Genomic DNA, 21,905 nt, shown 5'->3' with positions numbered 1-21,905 from the left:
TCCTCCTCCTGCATTACATTTCATACCCTCACAAGGAAGGAGAGCGTGGGAGCGAGGACCACAAGTAGGGGAGTGGGAGCCGGAGAAGTGTCATCGTGCCTTTGAGGTTCTGAGTGACGCTAAAGAATGTCAGAAAAAAGGAGTCATGAATTCGCGAGGGGCTTAGCGTGTTCTTGAAAGGCGAGCATCAAGGCAGCGAGGAGGAGCGTGGAATGAATGGTGATGATCGTGCAAACTGTGCCATTGTGGGCTGTTCTTTGCTGGAAATGTTGAGGTCGAGATACAAACATTGGCGGAGAGAGAGAGAAAGTGGAGGATAAAAAAAAAAAAAAGAAAGAAACCAGGGTATTTTTGCAGTGTTTAGAAATTTGTTTAAATGAAATGTAGTGCCAACTTAAAAACTGATGAAAAAATAAAGGGAAAACTATAATTAAACTTAGGATATGAAAGAAATAAGAGGAAAAGAAGGTAGGTAACAATAGACGATATCAAGAAATGGAATAATCAAGCACAAGTTACGAGCGAAAACCAACAAACAAAAAGTAAAACGAGATTGGCAATTTAAGCAAAAGGAAAAATAGAAAAATAAAATAGTAAAGGAGTTCATGTAATCCAAAACTTTCAAAAAGAAGAAAAAACAAAAAAAATGAGGGGGGAAGACAAATGATAAAATTAAACCATGATAATGTGAATGGAGGGAGAAGATGGGGAGGGAGAGTGCACTTTGGGGGAGGGTAGGGAAGGGAAAGGAAGGGAGGGAGTGGAAGGTATGTTAATTAACCCAATGATTTAGCACGAGGGAGTCATTATCATCGCGACAGAGCTGACGACCGCGAAATAGCTGTGCCAATGACCTGATAATTACATAGTCCATTAATGAAGATCATCACTACACGTCACGGAGCGGAGAGCGGAGAGGGACGAGGATGGGACAGTGAAAAGGGTTGTCATGGGAATGGAAAATTGATAGGACGATAGGAGAAATGAACAGGAATAGAAGATTAAGAGAAGCAGATGGATAAGAAAAGAAAAGAAACAGGACAATAAGAGAAAAGATAAGGAATAGGAGTTTAAGGGAGTAAGATGAATATGAATGAGAAGAGAAGAGTATAGGACGATAACAAAAAAGATATGGAATAGGAGAATAAGAGACGCATGAGAATGGATGAGAATGGAAAGGAAAGGGAATAAGACAATAAGAGAAAAGATAAGAAATAGAAGATTAAGAGAAGATGGATAAGAATAGGAAGGAAAGTGTATATGAAGATAAAAGATAAGAAATAAAAGAATAAGAGATGCAGATGGATAAGAATGGGAAGGAAAGAATACAGAACGATAAGAGAAAAGGGTGCCAGTGGGAATAAGAAGACAAGAGAAAAGAAAAGGAATGGAAGATTAAGAGACAGCAAGAAAGAATGAAAAAGTAAATAGGACGATAAGATAAAAAGGAAAGCGATGAAAAATTAAATATGTAGAGGGATAAGAATGGGAAGAAAAAGGGAAAAGGACCATAAGAGAAAATTAAAGGAATGGTAGATTAAGGTGCGTAGAAGAACATAGAAAGAGGAGAAGAAGAAATAGGTATGCAAATCAATTATGGTTTTGCAACGGAGAGGATGGGGAAAGAGAGCAAGAAAGAACAAGAGGAGGAGACGAGTAGAGAACAATATATTTAGAATCAGACTAAGGATAAATGGAAGAAGAAGAAGAGTAGACTGAGGAAAGAAGGAGATGATAACTTGGAAAACAGGAAAGGAAGACGAAACAGATCATAAGGAGAAACAAGTAGCAGCAGCAGACCAGTTGTTCCTTACTGTGTTGTTTGTTGGGACTATATCAAACCTACAATGAGAGAAATGGAAGAGGAAATGGACGGAATGATAATTATGAAGGAAAAGATAGAAAGAGGGTGGAGACAGAAGAACGAAGGAAGTAGGGAGAGGAGACAACATGGAGAGAGAGAGAGAGAGAGAGAGAGAGAGAGAGAGAGAGAGAGAGAGAGAGAGAGAGAGAGAGAGAGAGAGAGACTAGAATCTTGGCATCGTGAAAAGGTGGGCATATGGCGCCGCTGGAAAGGGAGAGATGGCGCAAGGGGATATAGATGTTCAAGAGGAAGGGAATGAGGGAGAGAGGGAGGAGAGGGAGAGGAGCCACACTCTCCCTTAGGCAATATCCTGCGGAGGGAAGTTAGCCCACGGCGACCCAGCAAGACAAGATTGGATATTTACATAGGTTAGTAGTATCTTCCTCTCTCTCTCTCTCTCTCTCTCTCTCTCTCTCTCTCTCTCTCTCTCTCTCTCTCTCAAATTAGAAAAGTTATTACAGTGTTTTTATGACAAGAAATTAGAGCTATTCTACACACACACACACACACACACACACACACACACATCTAAAGGATCGAGGGGTGTATTCTGAAGCGCTTTGCTCTCTCATCACGACTATTTTCAAAGGCCACGTAAAGGATTTTCTGGATTCTCATGAGTGTTTCTCCTGTTAATAATATAAAAATCTTGTTAATATATCACACACTCACAAACCCGTGTAACGTCAGCTAGAGCCTTTTGAAAATAGTGGAGGTGCAGCACAGAAGCCTTTTAGAATACGATCCCGAGTTTGAGAGTGCAAATCCAGTGGTTTTCTTTACATTTATTGAAAAATCTAGACTAAAAACACATAAGCGAATATATAAAAAGCCCTTAGTTTCACTCCTGTTAATATTGAACGATACGTATTAGTGCAGGTGCTAATTATGTTTGTTGTTCCGAGGCGGCGTCCAGGTGAGCTAAATATAGGTGACTGGAGGAAGCACAGAAGGGGCCACGTCAGGCGAGATAGCGTGTTGGTCTCCGCCTTCGGGTATTGCGCCATTAAGAAAGCTTGGGTGAGGACGAAACGCGAAGCCTTGAAACTGAAATAGGAGTTGATGGAAATGGACGTCCTGAAGTGGTGCCTTGAAAATGTAAGCACAAATACAGATGTTGGAAAAACGTTGAAAATGCACACTTTAATGTAGATAGTGAAATAGAGAAAAAAAACATTGAAAAATAAATACAAATATAGGTGATGGAAAAACGTTGAAAATACACACATGAAAACAGGTAATGAAAAACTTTAAAAATAAATAAATAAATATATAGATAGTGCAAAACGTTGAAAATACACACACAAATATAGTGAAAACATTGAAAAAAATACACATCAAATATGATTGTGGAAAATGTTGAGAAAGTAAAAAAAAAAGTATAAATGGTGGAAAACCTTGAAAACACAGAAATATTGATTATGGAAAGAAAAAGGAGTCATAAGACATTAAAAGCAGAAATATTACATTTTTCTCAGAGATGCATTAAAAGAGGGAATGTTCTGAAGATTTACAATAATAACACGTATATGAGTAATTGTTTTGAAGTCACATTAGATTCAGCAATACAAATAGATGTCATGTAGCGCTGCATCGATAATTTCCTGAAGAGTTACATTAAAATCAGAAATTAAAATGAGTGTTGTGAAAGATTGAAATAAGGTTCAATGTGCACGGGTAAAAGAGAAATCCACACATTTCTGGTATATGAATAATTAATGGATATACGCGTAAAAGTTACAAAATCAGTGCTTTAATAATATGCTCTGGTTTGAATGGATTGACACGCGAATGTTCAGTTATAGTCTCGACTACGTATAAAAAAGTCATTAGGCAGGATGGCAACAATGGTACTAAAAGTTTTAAGGCTAAAAATTATTACAGAGGAAGGAAAATTAATTATTGTGAGACTGGCGCGATGAAAGGAAGGAAAATACATTTGTGATTTCTGCATATTCAGGCAAACAGGCAAGAAATAAAATACTGACCTGGAGTAAAAGCCGTGTACTACCTGTGTGTGTGTGTGTGTGTGTGTGTGTGTGTGTGTGTGTGTGTGTGTGTGTGTTACGTCGGCGGGATACACACGCCCCTTCTCTGTACAGCTTTCTTGCGACAAAAACATTTGAGTACTGCATCTCTTCCCCGCTGGCAGAGGGCGGCGCCGAGCTGCCTAGGACAGTTCCCCTTGTAGCACCGACCTCCTGGGGAATGCAGGCAGGAGGTGACACGTGGAAGAATCTGTAAGACTACTTGCTCTGGTCTTCTTTTATGTAAGAGGGATATTGGCCAAGGGCTGCAAGATTTTGCTATAAAAAAAAAGCCCACTGAAGTGCCAGGCCATGCAGGAAACGTGCCAAAAGGATTATCCATCATTGGAGAAGTGTCTTGAATCCTCCATCTTGAAATAATTCGTCATAGGAACTTTTATATATACGGAAATAAAACTTACAACACACATAAATTAGGAGACAAGTAAATGAGGGTAACTTGTAGGAATAGTTCAACTTTCCACACGCAAGCAAATAACTTAAAACCTACAAAAAGCAAGACACATAAATTAGAAGACAAGTAAATGAGAGAAACCAGTAGGAATAGACCAACTTTCCACACGCAAGTAACTTAAAACCTACAAAAAAGTAAACAAGTCAGAAGCTAAGTGACAGGAAGCAACATGAAGGAGGGCAGGCCTAACTTTTACGTACAAGGAGCTAAGTTAGGCCCTAAAAAAGCAGGAAAGGAAGCTAAAAACAACCCCAAAGGACGCTGTTTGTAAGCAAGAGGAGCGGGGCAAGTGTATGAAGTGTTTACGTTTGATAGGAGGAGGAGGTACTGAATGATAAAATAATTAGGATAATGAGAGGAATGATGATGAGAGGAAGAACAGAGTGAAGATGACGGAGAGGAGAAGGGTGATGAAGAGAACAGAGTGAAGAAGACGAGAAAAAGAAGGATAGAAAAAGGAACAGATGAATGAGATGAGAGTAGGAAACGGGAAGGATGGAAAGTCACGGAAAGGTGGATGATAATTAAGAGAGGTGATGGATGGAAAGAGATGAGAAGGGAGAGAAATCGCATGGAAGAGAAATTATTAGGTACAAAAGATAGATGATGAGAAAAAAAGAAAAAGATGAATGACGCGTATGGAAACAAGTAGGAGGAGGAAAAGGAGATGAAAAGGAAAAAAAAGAGATCAAACAAAAGAAGTTACCAGGTACAAAAGATAGATGATGAGAAAGAAAGAAAGAAAGAAAGAAAGATGAGTGCTGCGTATGAATACAAGTACAAGGAGGAAGAAGAGGGGATGAGAAGGAAGAAAAGATCACATAAAAGAGAAATTATCACAAAAAGAACGAAGATGAAGGGAAGGACCAAACCTAACCTAACTTAACCTAACCTAACCTATACGTGTGAAAACAAGGAGGAGGAGGAAGAGGACAAGAAATCTGTAGTGGTCTTAACTTAGCCTGAACTTACCCAGGCGCGGCACACAATATCCTCTCGAGTCAATGAACTGGTCGGGGTCACATGCGCATACGCCCACCACCTCCGCCACAGCCAGACGACAGAAGCTGAACTTGTTAAGAGCGCGGCACTGGGCATCGTTATAGCACATGTCCCCGATGCCGCTGGCTGGGAGACGCAACACCAGAGGAATCAAAAATACACCCAGAAAACAAGGATAAGAACGAACTGGAAGATACAAACAGCACAAGGAGGTTTTATGCTTGTATTCAGAAATGCTTTGCTCTTTCACCACGACTATTCACAAAGGCCACAAAGATGATTAGCAGGGTTCTCAAGAGTGTTTCCCCTGTTGATCATATAGAAATCATGTTAATCTTTTAGTAGAACCGTAAAAGCATCCTCAAAACACGTGTCACTTCAACTAAAGCCGGTTTTTTAAAGTAGTCGGGGTGTGGGCAGAAGTGTCTTACCCCTTTCACTACGATGTACAGCAATTCACACCACTAAAAGCAATACATGGAATCATTATAAACCTCTAGAAGAAAGGAGATAAAAAAAAATGAAAAGAACAGATTTTGCAGTTTCTAGTCCGTACAATGGTATACAGGTGGCTGCAGGAGACGAAAAGATATCCCAGAGTGGTTAATGATTAAAGAATAATGTGTCATGTAGCAATGAAATGGTTAAAATATGGTATTTAGACTTACCGTGGATGCATGCGAGGTTCAGGTAGCTCGTGAGGGGAGGCACGCAGGTACACACTGAATTGTTACATACAGAATTGAGTGTAACAGAGGAGCACTGGCTATCAGATGTACATTGGCCGCCCAAGATCTGAAAGAGAGAATGAAGTGTGACGAAGGAGGAGGAGAAGGAGGAGAGGGAGGAGGAGAGCAAGGACAAGGCTGAGAGAGAAAAGGATATGCCAAGGTGAGGGGAGACATGAGAAGAAGAGAGAGAGCATGAAAGGAAACAAGAGCAAGGAGGTATGGAGAATAAAGAAGAGGTTGAAAATAGAGATAGATAGAGAAAGGATTTAAAAAGAGATAGGAGACTATATGTTGCATGAGAAGGAAGGAAGTCAAAGGGAAAAGTAGAAGAAAGAGGAGACGGAGATGGGCAAAGGAAGGAGTTGGAGAAGGAAGAGGCTGAAGACGGAGGAGGAAGAACACGATAAATCACAGAGCAAGTAGAGATGAGACCTGTTAAGTGGCGAATATAGAGATGGAGAAACTTAGATTAAGATGTGTAAATCAGGGAAAGGGAAGAGGGGAGAGAATTAAGAGGGATAAGAAAGAGCAGAGCGGAGAGAGAGAGAGAGAGAGAGAGAGAGAGAGAGAGAGAGAGAGAGAGAGAGAGAGAGAGAGAGAGAGAGAGAGAAAAGAAGGCAAGTGACTGAAGAGAAAGAGAAGAGAAAAGGAATACTTAATAAGAAAGGGATATGGGGAGAGAAAGAAGAGGAGAAAGAGAATGTTTAAGGAGAAGAAAGAGACAGTAAAAAATTAAAGGGGGAGGGAGGCTTAGAGAGAGAGAGAGAGAGGGGGGAGGGGGACTTACCTGAGTGTATTCACAGCCCGTCGGTCCCCAAGTCCTCGGATACTCACACACACACTCACCACCTCGACACACTGCCCTCTGTAATAATGAAAAAAAATCAAAACCACCATCACTACTACTACTACTACTACTACTACTATTACTACTACTACTGACCTCAAACACACAGTCAGCGTTGGAGGTGCAGGGAGTTAGCAGAACGCTGTGGTGGGAGGGGAATGAAGGCGCAGGGGAAGATGGAAAAGTGGGGAGGATGACAGGGGCGGCGGTGGTGGTGGTGGTGGTAGTGGGGATGCTTCCAAAACTGCCTGAGGAAAGAAAGGTTTTATCACTAGTTTATTTTGCTGTTTTATTGTAGATTTTTAGTATTATTTTTACGTGCATGTCTTCCTACACACACACACACACACACACACACACACACACACACACACACACACACACACACACACACACACACACACATTCAAATTCAGATTGTTTATTGATCACAGTTTGCAAAGATATACATAGAAATAACATACCAATAACATCATAAAACCCTGGTCCAACACACACACACACACACACACACACACACACACACGCACACACACACACACACACACACACACACACGTACTCTGGTTCAGGGTGGTGACACACATCAATTCGTGGTGTTCAGGGAATCTAGTGCAGTCGAACTTTGAAGGCCAAGACAGACTCAGCACCATCATGGCCTCCGCACACCCCTCCCGCGCCTGGCCGGGGAGGAAAGAGGGATAATTAAATAAGGAGCAGAGTGGAAAGTGGGTACAAAAGGAGGACTGATAAGGAACTCGTGTTAAAAGAACTTAAAGTAAAAAAGGGGTGGAATAGAAGGGATAGAAGAATGGAAGAGGCGACAAAATTTTAAAAGCAAGTGAAAGGAAGTGAAAATGTTTAAGAGGGTGATAAAAGAGAAGGGATGAAAGAGAAACTGAAGGCCTGAAGGGTTGAGAATCTTATTATTTAGCGAATATGTGGCTCAGTAACAGTACTTGGAAGCCATGACATGCAGACAAAAATACATTGACAAATAGACTGAAAGGCAGACATGCAAATAGACACTCGGACAGGAAAAGACAGGCAGACGCAAATAACAGACGAAAATAGATAGACAGACAGGTAGGCGGAAATGACGGACGGATAGACAGACACTTGTGAAAAAAAGTACAGGTAGACACAGACAGACGAAAATATACTGATAGACAGATATACAAAGAGGGAAAGATAAAAAAGACAAACAGATAGAGAAACACTTAAACACTTAGAAAAAAAAGAGAGAAATAGACAAGAAAGCAGGGGAAGGACAGACATATAGACAGACGAACAGACAGACAAGCCGGCAGTAATACAAGCACACGCCACATCTCCCTATAAAAGAATGCCGCGTGTTGCCAGAGTGAAAGGAAACAATATAATGGACAATGCCAATGAATAAAGTGAATAAAACTTGGGACATTTCCATAATCATTCATCAACATTTACAGGACCATTGTTGAATAATTGCCTGCGTGGCCGTGTACTCTTTGTAAATATCGGAAAGTTATTTTTGAGAGAGAGAGAGAGAGAGAGAGAGAGAGAGAGAGAGAGAGAGAGAGAGAGAGAGAGAGAGAGAGAGAGAGAGAGAGAGAGAGAGAGAGAGAACTAGCAATAAAGTGGAAGTAAGTTTAGGAAGGAGAAAAAAGGAAGAAGGATAACAATTGAAAGAAATAAAGGACTGATCTAAAGGGAGAGACGAGAAAGAGAATGTAGGGAGTAAGAAAACCATGAAGAAAGCGCAGAAGGGGAGAAGGGAGAAAGTAGATACGAAGATACGAAGAAAAAAGTCAGAATAAGATGAGAGAACGAAAGGGAGGAAGAGGAAGAGAAAGCAGTGAGAGAAAGCCTGAAAGGAGAGAAGTAGGAAGGACTTGAGGAGAGAGAAGGTTGCGAGAAAGAATTATGGGAAGTGGATGGATAAGAAAGAAAGTAAAGGGGTGAATGGATGGGGATAAAGGATGGAAGGGAAAAAGAAGGAACTAAGGGAAAAGGGAGAGTGAAGCGGAAGGGAGAAAAATAATTATAAGGAGAAAGGAGAAAGGAGAAAGAAGGATTATGAAAGTGAGAGAAGCAAGAAAATTATAGAGTAAAGGAGGAAAGGAAGATAAATGAAGGAGGGGAGAAGCGAGTGAACTAAGGCAGGAGGGAGGAAAAAAGTGAAGGAAAAGGAGGGAAAGTAGGAGGGAAAACCGCCTCCAAAAGGTAAACACGATGTTGGTTCACCATGATTAGTGCAAATTCTCATCAGACAAATTAAATTATGACTGTAATGTGTGTGTGTGTTTTTGCCATATGCTTGTGTGTGTGTGTGTGTGTGTGTGTGTGTGTGTGTGTGTGTGTGTGTGTGTGTGTGTGTGTGTGCGCGTTGCTGCTGCTGTTGTTGCTGATGTGGTAGTAGTAGTAGTAGTGGTAGTAGTGGTAATAATGGTGGTGGTGGTGGTGGTGGTGGTCTGGATTCGCTTTAACTGTGTGTGTGTGTGTGTGTGTGTGTGTGTGTGTGTGTGTGTGTGTGTGTGTGTGTGTGTGTGCGCGCCTTCCCTGGCCGCCTATGCACGTATGTATTTATGTATGTATGTATATGTATGTATGTATGTATGTACGTACGTATGTAGGATTCCGTGTTGGCAATACAGTTTATGAAAATGACTTTTATGTAGACATAGTTCATTTATATGTCTATTGATGTATTTACTTAATTTAGAATAATGGAGTTAGTGCATCCGCTGTTGTGTGCGTGTGTGTGTGTGTGTGTGTGTGTGTGTGTGTGTGTGTGTGTGTGTGTGTGTGTGTGTGTGTGTGTGTGTGTGCGTGCGTGCATCTCCAAAGGCTTCGAAAATCAACTTTACATTACTATTTTTCCCTTTAGGCTGTGAATCGCGTCTCTCTCTCTCTCTCTCTCTCTCTCTCTCCTCTCTCTCTCTCTCTCTCTCTCTCTCTCTCTCTCTCTCTCTCTCTCTCTCTCCTCTCTCTCTCTCTCTCTCTCTCTCCTGTAGTCTTGTATGTAGCCTCGCATTTATATAAGAATAAATGTGTGTGTGTGTGTGTGTGTGTGTGTGTGTGTGTGTGTGTGTGTGTGTGTTGCCTTACCTTCTTGCACAGGGAGCGGCAGGGGGGCAGATGGAACCCATAGTTGGTGCACACAGGCATGTAGAGTGCACACAGGAACTCCCTTAGACCTTCAGAACACCCGACCTGAAACGTACATGCATACATAAACACACACACACACTCACACACACACACACACACACACACACACACACACACACACACACACACACACACACACACACACACACACACACACACACACACACACACAAAGAAGCATACACAATATCATCTTTCATTACATTCTGTTCTTTCCTTTCTCTTCTTTTTTTTTATTTATTTCATATTTTGTACCCCTCTTGTAAGTTCCTCCGGTTTCCCTTCCTCTCGTCTCCCTGTCTCTCTTTTATCTCTCCTTCTCCCTACGTCCTTTGCTTCTCTTCTTTGTTTCCCTGCTTAGGTCGCCTTTCTCGGCTGCTTTCATCTCCCTTCCCTTTTTTTATTTCCTCTCCTTTGACACACCCCTTCACCTTGCTATCCGATCTCTTCCTTCAAGCCTCTTTGCTTCTCCATCCCTTCCTCTCCCTTCCTCTCCCTTCTCCCTCTCTTATATTCGCTTGCCCTTCTCTCACTCTCCGCCTCCCTTCCTCTTTCTCTATTCTCTGTTCTTCTTCCATGTTGTTCAATCTATCCTTTTGTTTCTGTTTGCGTCTATTTGGTTAGTGTGTATCTGATTCTCTCTCTCTCTCTCTCTCTCTCTCTCTCTCTCTCTCTCTCTCTCTCTCTCTCTCTCTCTCTCTCTCTCTCTCTCTCTCTCATCTTTGCATTTTTCTCCCTTTTTCGTTTCCCATTCTATTTCCTTTACTTTATTTTACTCGTTTACCTTTTCTAACACCCTTATTCTCATCTTTGTTTACCCTTCTTTCTATCCTCCTTTTACTTCCTTCATGTTCTTCCCTACATTCTTACTACTTCCTTTCATTATTTCTCTTTTGCCTTCTTTCCATCTCCCTTTAATCTTTTTTTTCCTGTTCTCCCCTCTATTCTCCTCTCTTTCAATCTTCCCTTCTCTCTTTACCCTTCTTTCAATCTTTCTTTTCTTTTCTTCTTATATTTTCACTTCTTCCTTTTCCTTCATGCTCACCTTTAGCCTTCTCCAAATCCTCTTTTTCAATCCTTTCCTTTTCCTATCAATATTTTCACTGCTCCTTTTACTCATTTCCTTTCCCCCCGTATATTCTCCTTTCTTTCCCTCAATGTCTTCTCTCCTTATCCTTCTTTTCTTATATTCTTTTCCTTTCCCACTATATTTCCCTCCCTTTCAACCTTCTTTGTCGTCATCTAACCTGTAGGAGAGGTAGAAAGGACAGAAGCTCCTCGGATGCAAGATTAGGCAACTTGTGCTGTAGGGAGTCAGGTAGTGGCGTGTCCTCGTAGCCCAGACCTCTGCACGCCGCCCTCGAGAAGCACCTGACACGGGGTTTGTGGCGGCAGCTCCGTTGAGGTGCTTACGGTAGCGCCTTCTCCCCCTCTAGCCAGCGCCAGGAGTAGCAGCGATGTGGTGAGGAGAGATGGCCTGGGGGGAGTGTAGGTTTAAAAGAGGGAATTTTTGTGATGTGAGTAGGGAGGAAGGTTGCTTGGGGAGGGTGAAGTTAATAAAGGGAGTTTGTGATGTGGTGAGAAAGGATTGCTTTTGGGAGGGTTAAGTTAATAGAGGGGACTTTAGCGATGACAGAGGGTTACAAGAGAGAGAGAGAGAGAGGTGAAGTTAAGAGAGGGAATTTTACTGATGTGACGAAGAATGATAGGGGACTTAAGTATAACGAGAAGAGTTACAGGTAAAAGAGCAAGATGCAGGCAAAGAGAAAAGTACATGGATGGAATAGCGAGAGTAGTGGGAAATGAAAGAGAGGCTGGACATCTGCTTCAGTTGACCAGAGAGAGAGAGAGAGAGGTGTGCCTTTCCGTGGTCGCCAGCGTCTATAGGGGCACGGCGCCTTGGTAATATAAGGCAAGTGAAGAGTGAGGAAGGTTGGTTAAAGGTGAGTTTAGGTTAAGAGGGGGAGTCTCAGGGAATGTGGTGAGGAGTGAGGGAAGTAATGAGGTATGCAGTTACAAGGTCAGAATAGCAGTTAGCATGAAAGTAGAGATAGAAGACAGCAACCTTGTGACAAAGACAGAGAGAGGCTGAAGCAGGCAGGGAAGAGGAGGTGAGGAGACGAAATGCTTTTGATTCCACCCTTTGAATTAGGAGGAGGGAAACAGCAGCGATGTGGTGACCAGTAAGGAAGGTTGCCTGGGGAGAAGGTCATAGAAGTTTAGAGTTTTGGTTTTATCTGTATGGGTAATGGTAGTTAGTCAGAAAGATGGACACACAGACAGACAGCTAAAGAAGAAAGAGAGACAAAGTAAGAGGGAGAGAGAGAGAGAGAGAGAGAGAGAGAGAGAGAGAGAGAGAGAGAGAGAGAGAGAGAGAGAGAGAGAGAGAGAGAGAGGGGGGGGGGGGCAGCTCCAAGGTCAACGTCAGTGTGCTCTCTTTCAAGCTTACACCCCAAAGATTTCAGAACTTCTCGTAGAAAAAATAACATTAAAAATAAAGAAATCAACCACGGTGAATATAACGCCGTAAAATTTTTCCTTGTAAACCTATAATTTCGACAAATCTGCCCATCGTTACCTTAATTATTTAGAATACCTGTACAGTCGCGTTCAGATCTCGTGTAACTTGGCATTCTCTCTTTTACTCTTTATCTTTTCCTTCAGTTTTAAGTTACTCTGATTTATAATTTATCATTTGTCAGGTTTGTAAGATAACTCACTACCAACACATCAGAGGACTCACAATTAAGGGTAAACCGCTTAAAACTAGTGGAAAAGAATGCTGCTCGTGAACAGACTTTTGGCCGTGACTATACATAAATAACGGTGTCTGGAAATTGTGCAAGTGACGAAAATAAGAGTGATTCTAACGAGTGTTGTGTTGGTTACAGGGTGCACGTAGGAGGATTGCAGCTACAAAAGTGGTTATCTACAAGGCCCTTTTAGGAGTGAGTGGCCGAGTGCTGGGTCTGGCGTGTGTCTGACCTGGCTGGCTGGCTGGCTGGCTGGCTAGGCTAGGCTGTGTGTTTGCAAGGGAGTCTTCAGAGGTGCAAAGGTAAATATCACTTTTTTTTTTTTATTTGCCACTGAGAAAAGGTGTATGTTTGAATGTAGATTAATAATTTTTACTTCTCTAATTTTCTACTATTTTCTAACGTGTATGTATGATCTTTTTTTTTTCTCTCTCTCCGTCTTTGCATGTGATAATCTAGAGAGATGCAAAGTAGAGTAAGCATCAAAATTTTATTTATTTATTTTTATTTTTTTTTTTTTTAGATTCAGTGTTCTTTTTTTCTTATTTAGCAAGTTGTGTACGTTTGGTTTTAGATTTTTTTTTCTTTTTTTTACGGCCATATTTTTTTTTCAATTTTCTCTTGTGTAAAACCAGATATATGATTTTTTTTTTTTTTTCAAGATTCAGTATTTGTCAAGCACGTAAATGCGTATTTATGATCCTGCTATTATTTTCTTTTTGGTGTACATAAGTTTGTTTTTTGTGTACATTTCCATCATTCAACGGTACAAAACTAAGGAAACATCAATTGTTTCTTGGATTTAGTATTTCCCAATCGACAAAAATAAAAAGAAACTGTACAGACATGATCATATGTACGTTAATATTTCTGTGTTGGATTTTTTAGTCTAGCTCAGTTTTTTTTTTTTTTTTTTTTATTTGACGTATACACTCCCTTCAGTTCCTTTTTCTCAGTGCAAGGAAGCGTACCAACTGTGCAAAGTCAAGTTTTATTTCAATTTCGTAACTTGACGCCTGAGAGAATGTGCACGAGAAAGACTTTGACAGTCAAGGGCAACAGGGCGACGTGTGTGTGTGTGTGTGTGTGTGTGCGCGCGGCGCGTGTGTCTGGCGGGTGATGGTGGTGGTGGCACGGCCCTTGGAAACAGTCACCGCCGTCGCAGCCACCACCACCACTACCACCACCACCACCACCGCCTCCGCCACCGCCGCCACCCCTCCACCTCCCAGCACCACCACTAGCAATTCTCGCGTCATTCATCACAGGAAACAAACTCCTGAGACCGCGCGTTGGACATGACAATCACCACCACAATAACCTCCATTACTACCACAATAACCACCACCAGTACCGCTGTGACAACTTTTATTACTATTATTCCTTTACTGTAATACTTTTATTATTATTATTATTATTATTATTATTATTATTATTATTATTATTATTATTATTATTACTACTACTACTACTACTACTACCCTACTACTACTGCCACTACTACCACTAATATCACTACTACTACTACCAACTACTATCACTACTACTACTACTACCACTACTATCACTACTACTACTACTACTACTACTACTACTACTACTACTACTAACCACTACTATACTCACCATAGCCCCGCCAGTAGCGTGCCTCGAAGACCTCCCAGCTTCCCGCACATCCCAAGGGCTTCTCCTGCCGCCGCCAGAAACACCGGCCGAGTTTCTCATGTGGCGTTTCTGCGTAAAAATATCAAATTCCCGGGTGTCTTTCGTGAAATTAAAAAAAGATCAAACGTTTCCTTATATTTTAATAGTCTTACTGAATTATTGGCTTTATTACTGTGTCTTTTGTCTTCACCATCACATGAATATGATGTTTGATGTTCGTATTGGCGGGATGACCCTGCAACAGCGCAGCGGTTTTAGCCCATATGTGCATGTTCTGTATGGAGGAAGTAGGTAATTCGATACTGAAACCTTGTGAAACCTCGGAACACTCCACTGCCAACCACTAAACACCCACCCACGCACACACGCACACACAACACACCCACACACACACACACACATTCCCTTCACTCACACCTCTCCATCACTGTACTAATACTCGTAAACTCACAAACACAGACTATTTTTTTCCTAACCGCGGCCACCACGCCTCCGGACGCTGCCACGAGACAGTGTGAGGAGAGTGTGAGCGACCCCCCGCGGCAGGACGAAGCGGAGGGGGGCGGGGGCGGCTGAGTGCGAGGAGGGGGGCGGGGAGAGAGGCCAGGCGAGGAAGGGGAGAAGTGGAGGCGAGTCAGGGGATTAAGTAATATATGGGGGTGTGGATGGGTGTTGACAGTACAAATGTTTGGTAATGAGGTAGGGGCTTAGGCTCATTACCAGAGAGAGAGAGAGAGAGAGAGAGAGAGAGAGAGAGAGGTGGGGGGGAAAGGGAGAGGGAGAGAGGGACTACGAAGGATAAAGCAAGCCAGACAGGAAAGGCAGACAGACACAGAGAGAGAGAGAGAGAGAGAGAGAGAGAGAAGGAGAGGAAGAGGAGAAGGAAGAGTGCGGAAGGAAGGAAAAACAAACTAGACCGCAGACAAAAGGAAACATACTCACAGACAGACATATACATACATACATACATACATACGGACAGACAGACAGACAGACAGACAGACAGTGCAGGCAGGCTAGCAACAACTACTGATCTGCAAAAGAGTAATATCCGGTTAGTATTGTAACCGCATCAGCTTCCTACTGTCTCCCCTCCTCCCCTCCCTCCCTCCCTCCCTCTCCCTTTCTCTCTCGCCCTTATAATATACATCCCTCCCTCCCTCTTTTCTCTCTCTCTCTCTCTCTCTCTCTCTCTCTCTCTCATCTCTCTCTCTCTCTCTCTATTTCTTTATTTTATTATGCATTTTTTTTTTTATTCTTTTATTGTTTCACCTCAAACTCTCTCCTTTTCCCTTCGTCAGTTTGTTATTTTTGTTGTCTCTCTCTCTCTTTCTCTATTGGGACGTCAAAAAGCAATCAATGAAACCCTTGCTCTCTCTCTCTCTCTCTCTCTCTCTCTCTCTCTCTCTCTCTCTCTCTCTCTCTCCTCTCTCTCTCTCTCTCTATCTCCCATCTCTCTCCATTGCTGTCTTACTAACCTAGTTAAAGCGAATCCCAGACCACCACCACCACCACCACCACCACCACCACCATCACCACTACTACTACTACTACTACTACTACTACTACTACTACTACTACCACCACCACCACATCAACAACAACAACAACAGTAACCACACACACACACACATGCACATGGAGCAATTCAGATGACTTGTCTAAAGCAAAAAACAGCCTCACAAATCCCTCTGTAACTCATAAAATTGCGTTACACAAACACACAACATTACACAACCTTTCGTTCCATTGCGGGAATTTGTGTCTGACTTTTATTAATGGATTGAGGGAGTGTTTGTATTTTGTAGCACAATCGGTGGCACAAAAATAAGGTACATGTAAGCTCTTGTATCCTCTGAGTTTCTGTGAATTGCAGTGTGAAAGTTCTGATTTAAGTGATAATGTAGTAGTAGTAGTAGTAGTAGTAGTAGTAGTCGTGGTAGTAGTAGTAGTTGTTGTTGTTGTTGTTGTTGTTGTTGTTGTTGTTGTTGTTGTTGTTGTTGTTGTTGTTGTTGTTGTTGTTGTTGTTGTTGTTGTTGTTGTTGTTGTTGTTGTTGTTGTTGTTGTTGTTGTTATTGTTGTTGTTGTTGTTGTTGTTGTTGTTGTTGTTGTTGTTGTTGTTGTTGTTGTTGTTGTTGTTGTAGCAGCAGCATTAGTAGTAGCAATAATAGTAGTACCATTCTCTTTATTCCACCACCCATTGCATTCTTGTAGAAATAACACAGAGGAAACTACAAGAAACCATTACAGCTACAAGTGGCAGTCCCTGTTTAACACACACAGACATACCTGATTCTACCCATCATCCTGTAACCTCCTCCTGAAACTCCCTATTGCTATTAAGTCGAATCAATAACACTCTGACCTATTCTCGATTGCCTTTAAACTAACCTCACAATTGCAACCTTAACATCACCAGCAATCACGTAAGCTCAGAGGAGTTTAGCGTTGTCTTGTTTACCAGTACCTTCAGAATCAGAGCCACTTTTCATTGTGTAAGGGAGACAAAAATAGGTCAGTGGAGCTAGAGGAAAAAATATCAATTAATGTGTTAGTAGTTCTTGCTGTAGGGAATGTGGGTGGAGGGAAACAGGGGCAGGAGGGAAAAAAGAGGATTACAAGGGATAGAAAAGCAGCAACAGATTTTTAGGTCGTTGCAAGATTGTTTGGTAACTATTTCTAACTAGCTACAAGATAGAGAGAGGGAACAGTACAGCAGAAGGCTAGAAGAAGGAAGGAGGAGAAGGAAGAAGTAAAGGATAAGGCGGAGGAGAAGGAAGAATACGAGGAGAATAAGGAGGAAGAAAAATAAAAAGGGAAGGAGAAGATTAATTATTTTAGTGCTTCTATTTGATCTAAGTGGGCGAGATACGAGCATATCCACGTGTGCGTGTGTGTGTGTGTGTGTGTGTACTCAGTCGGCCCGTGTTTGTATCTCTTGGTTAACCAGTGTAGATAGTAAGAAAAGTGATGACGTCAAAAGAGAGGCGCGTCAACAAACTACATTCTGATTGGTGTTGACTTGTGGAATGGTTACATAATTGGCTCGTGCTTCTTGACGTCATTGATTTGTATCGATTTTTGAAGGGAAGCAAAAATTATTCACCAGGAATGAGAAGGAAGCAATTGTTGTTCCTCACTGGGTTGTAAATGACATGGTTAGATTATTTTTTTTTTTTTTTTGTAAGTTAAGTTAGTTAAAATTTGGAGAGAGAGAGAGAGAGAGAGAGAGAGAGAGAGAGAGAGAGAGAGAGAGAGAGAGAGAGAGAGAGAGAGAGAGAGAGAGAGAGAGTGTGTGTGTGTGTGTGTGTGTGTGTGTGTGTGTGTGTTCGTTTTCTGTAATTAAGGAAGTCACTGAACTTAAGAAGAAAATCCTTTAATAATTATGTTGAACTTTACCAGAATAGCAACAACAAATGATAACAACAACAAATAACAACAACAGCAACAACAACAACAACAACAACAACAACAACAACAACAACAACAAAATAACAATCAACAAGAAGCCCATCATGAAAATAATACAAGTGCAATTTAATTTCCCACACAAAACAAAATACAAGATCTCATTCGCTCGCGGCTGACAATAATATAATTCTGACCAGAAGTATTCCAGCCGCATGACATGTCGCTGCTAATCTTTCTTTCACGAATACCACGAATAGTTTGCGGTGAATATGATGTCCCAATTATGCCGCTGAAGTTTGTGTGAAAAGTTTGGACAACATTTCAAGGGTGCCCGCCAGTCTGGTGTTCACGAGGCCGCGAGATTAGTCAGTCACTTCACGGTTCGAGTTAGACAGAGGCTGATGTTTGCTGTTCAAGTGCCTGTTTTGTTTAATTGCCTGACCTGATTATAAGGGAGGAAAAAATATAAATGTCATCTAAAAAATATATTTCACATATAGTTTTGGATTTAAATGATATCGTGTTTCCTCTTCAATATCCGGGTTAAAACTGGAAAAATTAGGTCGTTTATAATGACTGAAAGCTGACAAATGTCAAAACTTGCCCTCCGGCTTCCGATGTTATGAAAAGTAGAGAATTTCACTGTCAAGTTTGTAAAAAGAACGCACAATGTAACTACTTTTCATTGTTGATAAAAAAAAAATATATGGTAATAGTAATGATAAAAAGAAGAAAAAAAAGAAGAAAAAGAAGAAGAAAAGAAGAGGAATAAGAAGGAGGAGGAGGAGGAGGAGAGAAGAAAATGAGAGAAAACAACATAAAATTAAGAAAGAAAAGAATACGCATTCATTCGTATTTAAAGACAAAGGTTCACGGAAGAAATAATTAACATTAAACTTAGAAAGAAAGGAATGGCAATTGTTTATACGCTAAAAGAAAAATTCATAAACTGGACATAAAAAAGAAATGGAAAGAGTGTAACTTTGGCTACAAATCCTGAAGATAAAGTTCAAAACGAAACAAACAAAAAACAACTTTATGTGTCGGACTAAGAAAAAGAACAAAGTTTTAACCATGATAAAAAAAAAAAAGTAAGAAGGCCGTCAGATGTTTAGAGGAAAGATGCGTATGACTACAAACAAAAGCCACAAACTCCATATTGTCAACCGCCGTTTCAAACTAAAGAAAAAAGTAAAATTTTCAACATGAATTCTAGAAATAAACAAGAATTCCATCCGATATTTAAAAGACATAAAATATAAAGCCAAGAGTACCACAACATTTGTAATCATCTTAACTACTATTTGAAACTAAAGAGAAAAGCAACGAAACAAATTTGTCGCCATAAACTCAAAAAGTAAAGAGAAACTGGATTAGATGTTAAAGAAAAGACTAGATAAAATAAAACAAACCGAATTTTTACACCATAAATAAAAAAAATAAAAAAACTAACTGGATTAGACATTAAAAAGTAAATTGAAAAAAAATAAATAAATAAAAGCCTGTTTATCGCTTCTCCAGACACAAGAGACGAGAAAACGAGAGACAATTTTTCAGCTCAGATTCTCGAAGCAAAGAGAGATTGGACCTGATGTTCACACACACACACACACACACACACACACACACACACACGATAAATTACGAGTACAATAACAATATCACAATCTTCACCTAATCATCTTAACTACTGTCACACACAACACTGATCTCTCTTTTCCTACTGTGGGGAAAAAAAGGAAGGGAAAGTAAAAGAAGAGCAGTCGAAAAACTAATTTTTTGTTCCATTGTGTTGAATACAGCTGATGACTTCGAGGAAAATGGAAAAATGAAAAGAATGTGTAGAAAGGTAAGAGTTAAATAAAAAAAGGATAAAAGAAGAGACAGAAGAAAGAAGAACGAGAGAGAGAGAGAGAGAGAGAGAGAGAGAGAGAGAGAGAGAGAGAGAGAGAGAGAGAGAGAGAGAGAGAGAATCTGAATGCTCTCCCTTCTCCCCCCTCCTTTCTTCCCTCCATTTCTACCCTTCCATTCTTCCTCCTGCGTCATTTCCTTCCCTTCCTGCTCCACTCCTTACTCATGAGGGTTTCCCCCCCTCCCGTCCCCTCTCTCTCTCTCTCTCTCTCTCTCTCTCTCTCTCTCTCTCTCTCTCTCTCTCTCTCTCTGCATAATCCTCATCTCGGGAGATTTATTTTTTTTTTTGTCTTATTCTGAAATATCTACATACTTTTGTTTCTTCTTCTTCTTTTTCTTCTTTTTCTTTTTCTTTTTCTTTTTCTTCCTTTTCTTCTTCTTCTTTCTTCTTTCTTCTTTCTTCTTTCCTTTCCATCATCACCATCTTGTCCTCTTCATCCTCGTCCACCCCTTTTCCTCTCTTCTTTAGCCTCCTCCTCCTCCTCCTCCTCCTCCTCCTCCTCCTCCTCCTGCTGCTCCTCGCGTCCCGCTCTTCAGGGAAACAATAAGACAGAGTGTACAGTATTCACCCAAGCAAAACCTTCCGCCAAAATAATGTTGATTTATGACTAAACTTCAACAGAAACCAGCTTCTCCCTTGTCCCTCCCTCTCTCTCTCTCTCTCTCTCTCTCTCTCTCTCTCTCTCTCTCTCTCTCTCTCTCTCTCTCTCTCTCTCTCTCTCTTGTTCCTTTCCTCCTTCACTCCCTCGCTTTCTTCTTTGCTCGTTTTCTCTCCTTCTCTCCTTTCCTCCTATATTTTTTCGGCCTTATATACACCACCAGCAAGAAAGGAAGAAAGGAAGGAAGGAAGGAAGGAAGGAAGAGAGGAAGGGGGGAAAAAATGCAAGAAATGGATAAAAGAAAGAAAGCAGAGAGAAGAGGAAAGGTGAAAGGTCAGGTGTGTGTGTGTGTGTGTGTGTGTGTGTGTGTCCAAGTCGATCAGTCAAGAGTAGTGTTTTCCAATGGTCATCTTTTCTTACGAACATACCTGAGTGAAGGTCTAATGACGTAATGTTGCGTATCATCTCATTCCGATCACTTGTATGCCCCTGCTCGCTGCATGATTCAGAAATGTCGAAAAAGATTGCAGTGCTGCCCAGCTGAGAGAAGCAAGGCAGTATTGATCTGTCACTTCATTGAGTAACGTCTTGAATGTTATAGTTCAGACGAGAAGCGAAGATTTTTTTAGTGTTTCCTCCTTAGAAAAATAAAATAGGTGAAGGACAGGAGTAAAGACGAGATATAAATACATACAATATTTTATAACCACTCGAGTATCTGAGGAGTGAATGATAATTAATTTAGGAAGAAGAAAAAAAAGTTAAAATCTCCCCGGTAGTTAAATAAAATCAAAGGAAGAGTACAAACTTTAAAAAAAAAGGGAAAATAAATTATTAGTCGATCTACAGGTTGGGAAAGTTTGAGTAAGTGTGATGGTTGTTAGTTAGCCTGTCGCTTGTTAGGGAGTGACGGTGGCGGGTGGTCGTGTTGGGGATGACAGGATGAGGGTGAATCACTGGTGCAGGTGTGACGAAGCTTCGGTAGGGGAGATGCTCGCCGAGTGTGTGATTGGTGGTAGTAGTGGTGGTGATGGTGGTGGTAAAAGAAGAGGTAGTAAAAGATGTAGTGGTAGTAGCTGAAAAAAAAATAGTAATATTAGCAGCAGCATAAGTAGTAGTAGTAGTAGTAGTAGTAGTAGTAATAGTAGTAGTAGTAATAGTAGTAATAGTGCAGCAGCAGCAATAGTAGAGGAATAAGTGAAAATAATAGTGGTAGTAATAATAGTAGTTGTAGTATTAGTAGTAGTAATAGTGGTAGTTTGTTGTTGTTGTTGTTATAGAAGCAGCGACAGTACAAGCAAAAAAATCAAAGAAGTAAAAATAGTAGAAGAAATAGTAGCAGTAGCAGCAGCAGTAGGAGTTACAGTAGTATCAGCATTGATAATACTACAAGAACACGTGATAGCATTAAAAACAAACAGCAGCAGCACCATCAATAGCAGTAGTCGTCATAACAACAGCAGCATC

At 41.0% G+C, this 21,905-nt stretch overlaps 1 protein-coding gene and 1 long non-coding RNA gene across 5 annotated transcripts in view; one reads left to right on the top strand and one right to left on the bottom strand.

Annotated features, from left to right (window-relative positions):
• Positions 1 to 21,905, top strand: part of LOC135113748 (uncharacterized) — a 55,844-nt gene that overhangs the window by 1,107 nt on the left and 32,832 nt on the right. For both annotated transcript variants that reach the window (XR_010274975.1, XR_010274977.1), the window contains exon 2: positions 12,991 to 13,154. This is a non-coding gene — a long non-coding RNA (uncharacterized LOC135113748). The remainder of the gene's footprint in view (positions 1 to 12,990; positions 13,155 to 21,905) is intronic.
• Positions 2,638 to 15,099, bottom strand: LOC135113746 (uncharacterized). 3 transcript variants are annotated; one of them, XM_064029316.1, is made up of 11 exons: positions 14,969 to 15,099; positions 14,479 to 14,586; positions 11,347 to 11,576; positions 10,037 to 10,141; positions 7,509 to 7,626; positions 7,043 to 7,194; positions 6,887 to 6,964; positions 6,037 to 6,163; positions 5,339 to 5,494; positions 3,853 to 4,065; positions 2,638 to 2,911 (listed from the first exon to the last, which is right to left on the bottom strand). In XM_064029316.1, the coding sequence occupies exons 4-10, from the start codon at positions 10,094 to 10,096 to the stop codon at positions 3,929 to 3,931; spliced, it is 828 nt and encodes a 275-aa protein (XP_063885386.1). In that variant the 5' UTR covers positions 10,097 to 10,141; positions 11,347 to 11,576; positions 14,479 to 14,586; positions 14,969 to 15,099; the 3' UTR covers positions 2,638 to 2,911; positions 3,853 to 3,928. The 3 variants fall into 3 exon arrangements, with proteins under 3 accessions (XP_063885386.1, XP_063885387.1, XP_063885388.1); XM_064029317.1 differs by having other exon boundaries at positions 14,479 to 14,791; positions 14,969 to 15,028; XM_064029318.1 differs by having other exon boundaries at positions 14,994 to 15,012.

This window comes from Scylla paramamosain, chromosome 26 (genome assembly GCF_035594125.1).
Source record: "Scylla paramamosain isolate STU-SP2022 chromosome 26, ASM3559412v1, whole genome shotgun sequence".
Classification (NCBI taxonomy): Eukaryota; Metazoa; Arthropoda; class Malacostraca; order Decapoda; family Portunidae; genus Scylla; species Scylla paramamosain.
This window is presented reverse-complemented; position numbering and strand designations above follow the sequence as displayed.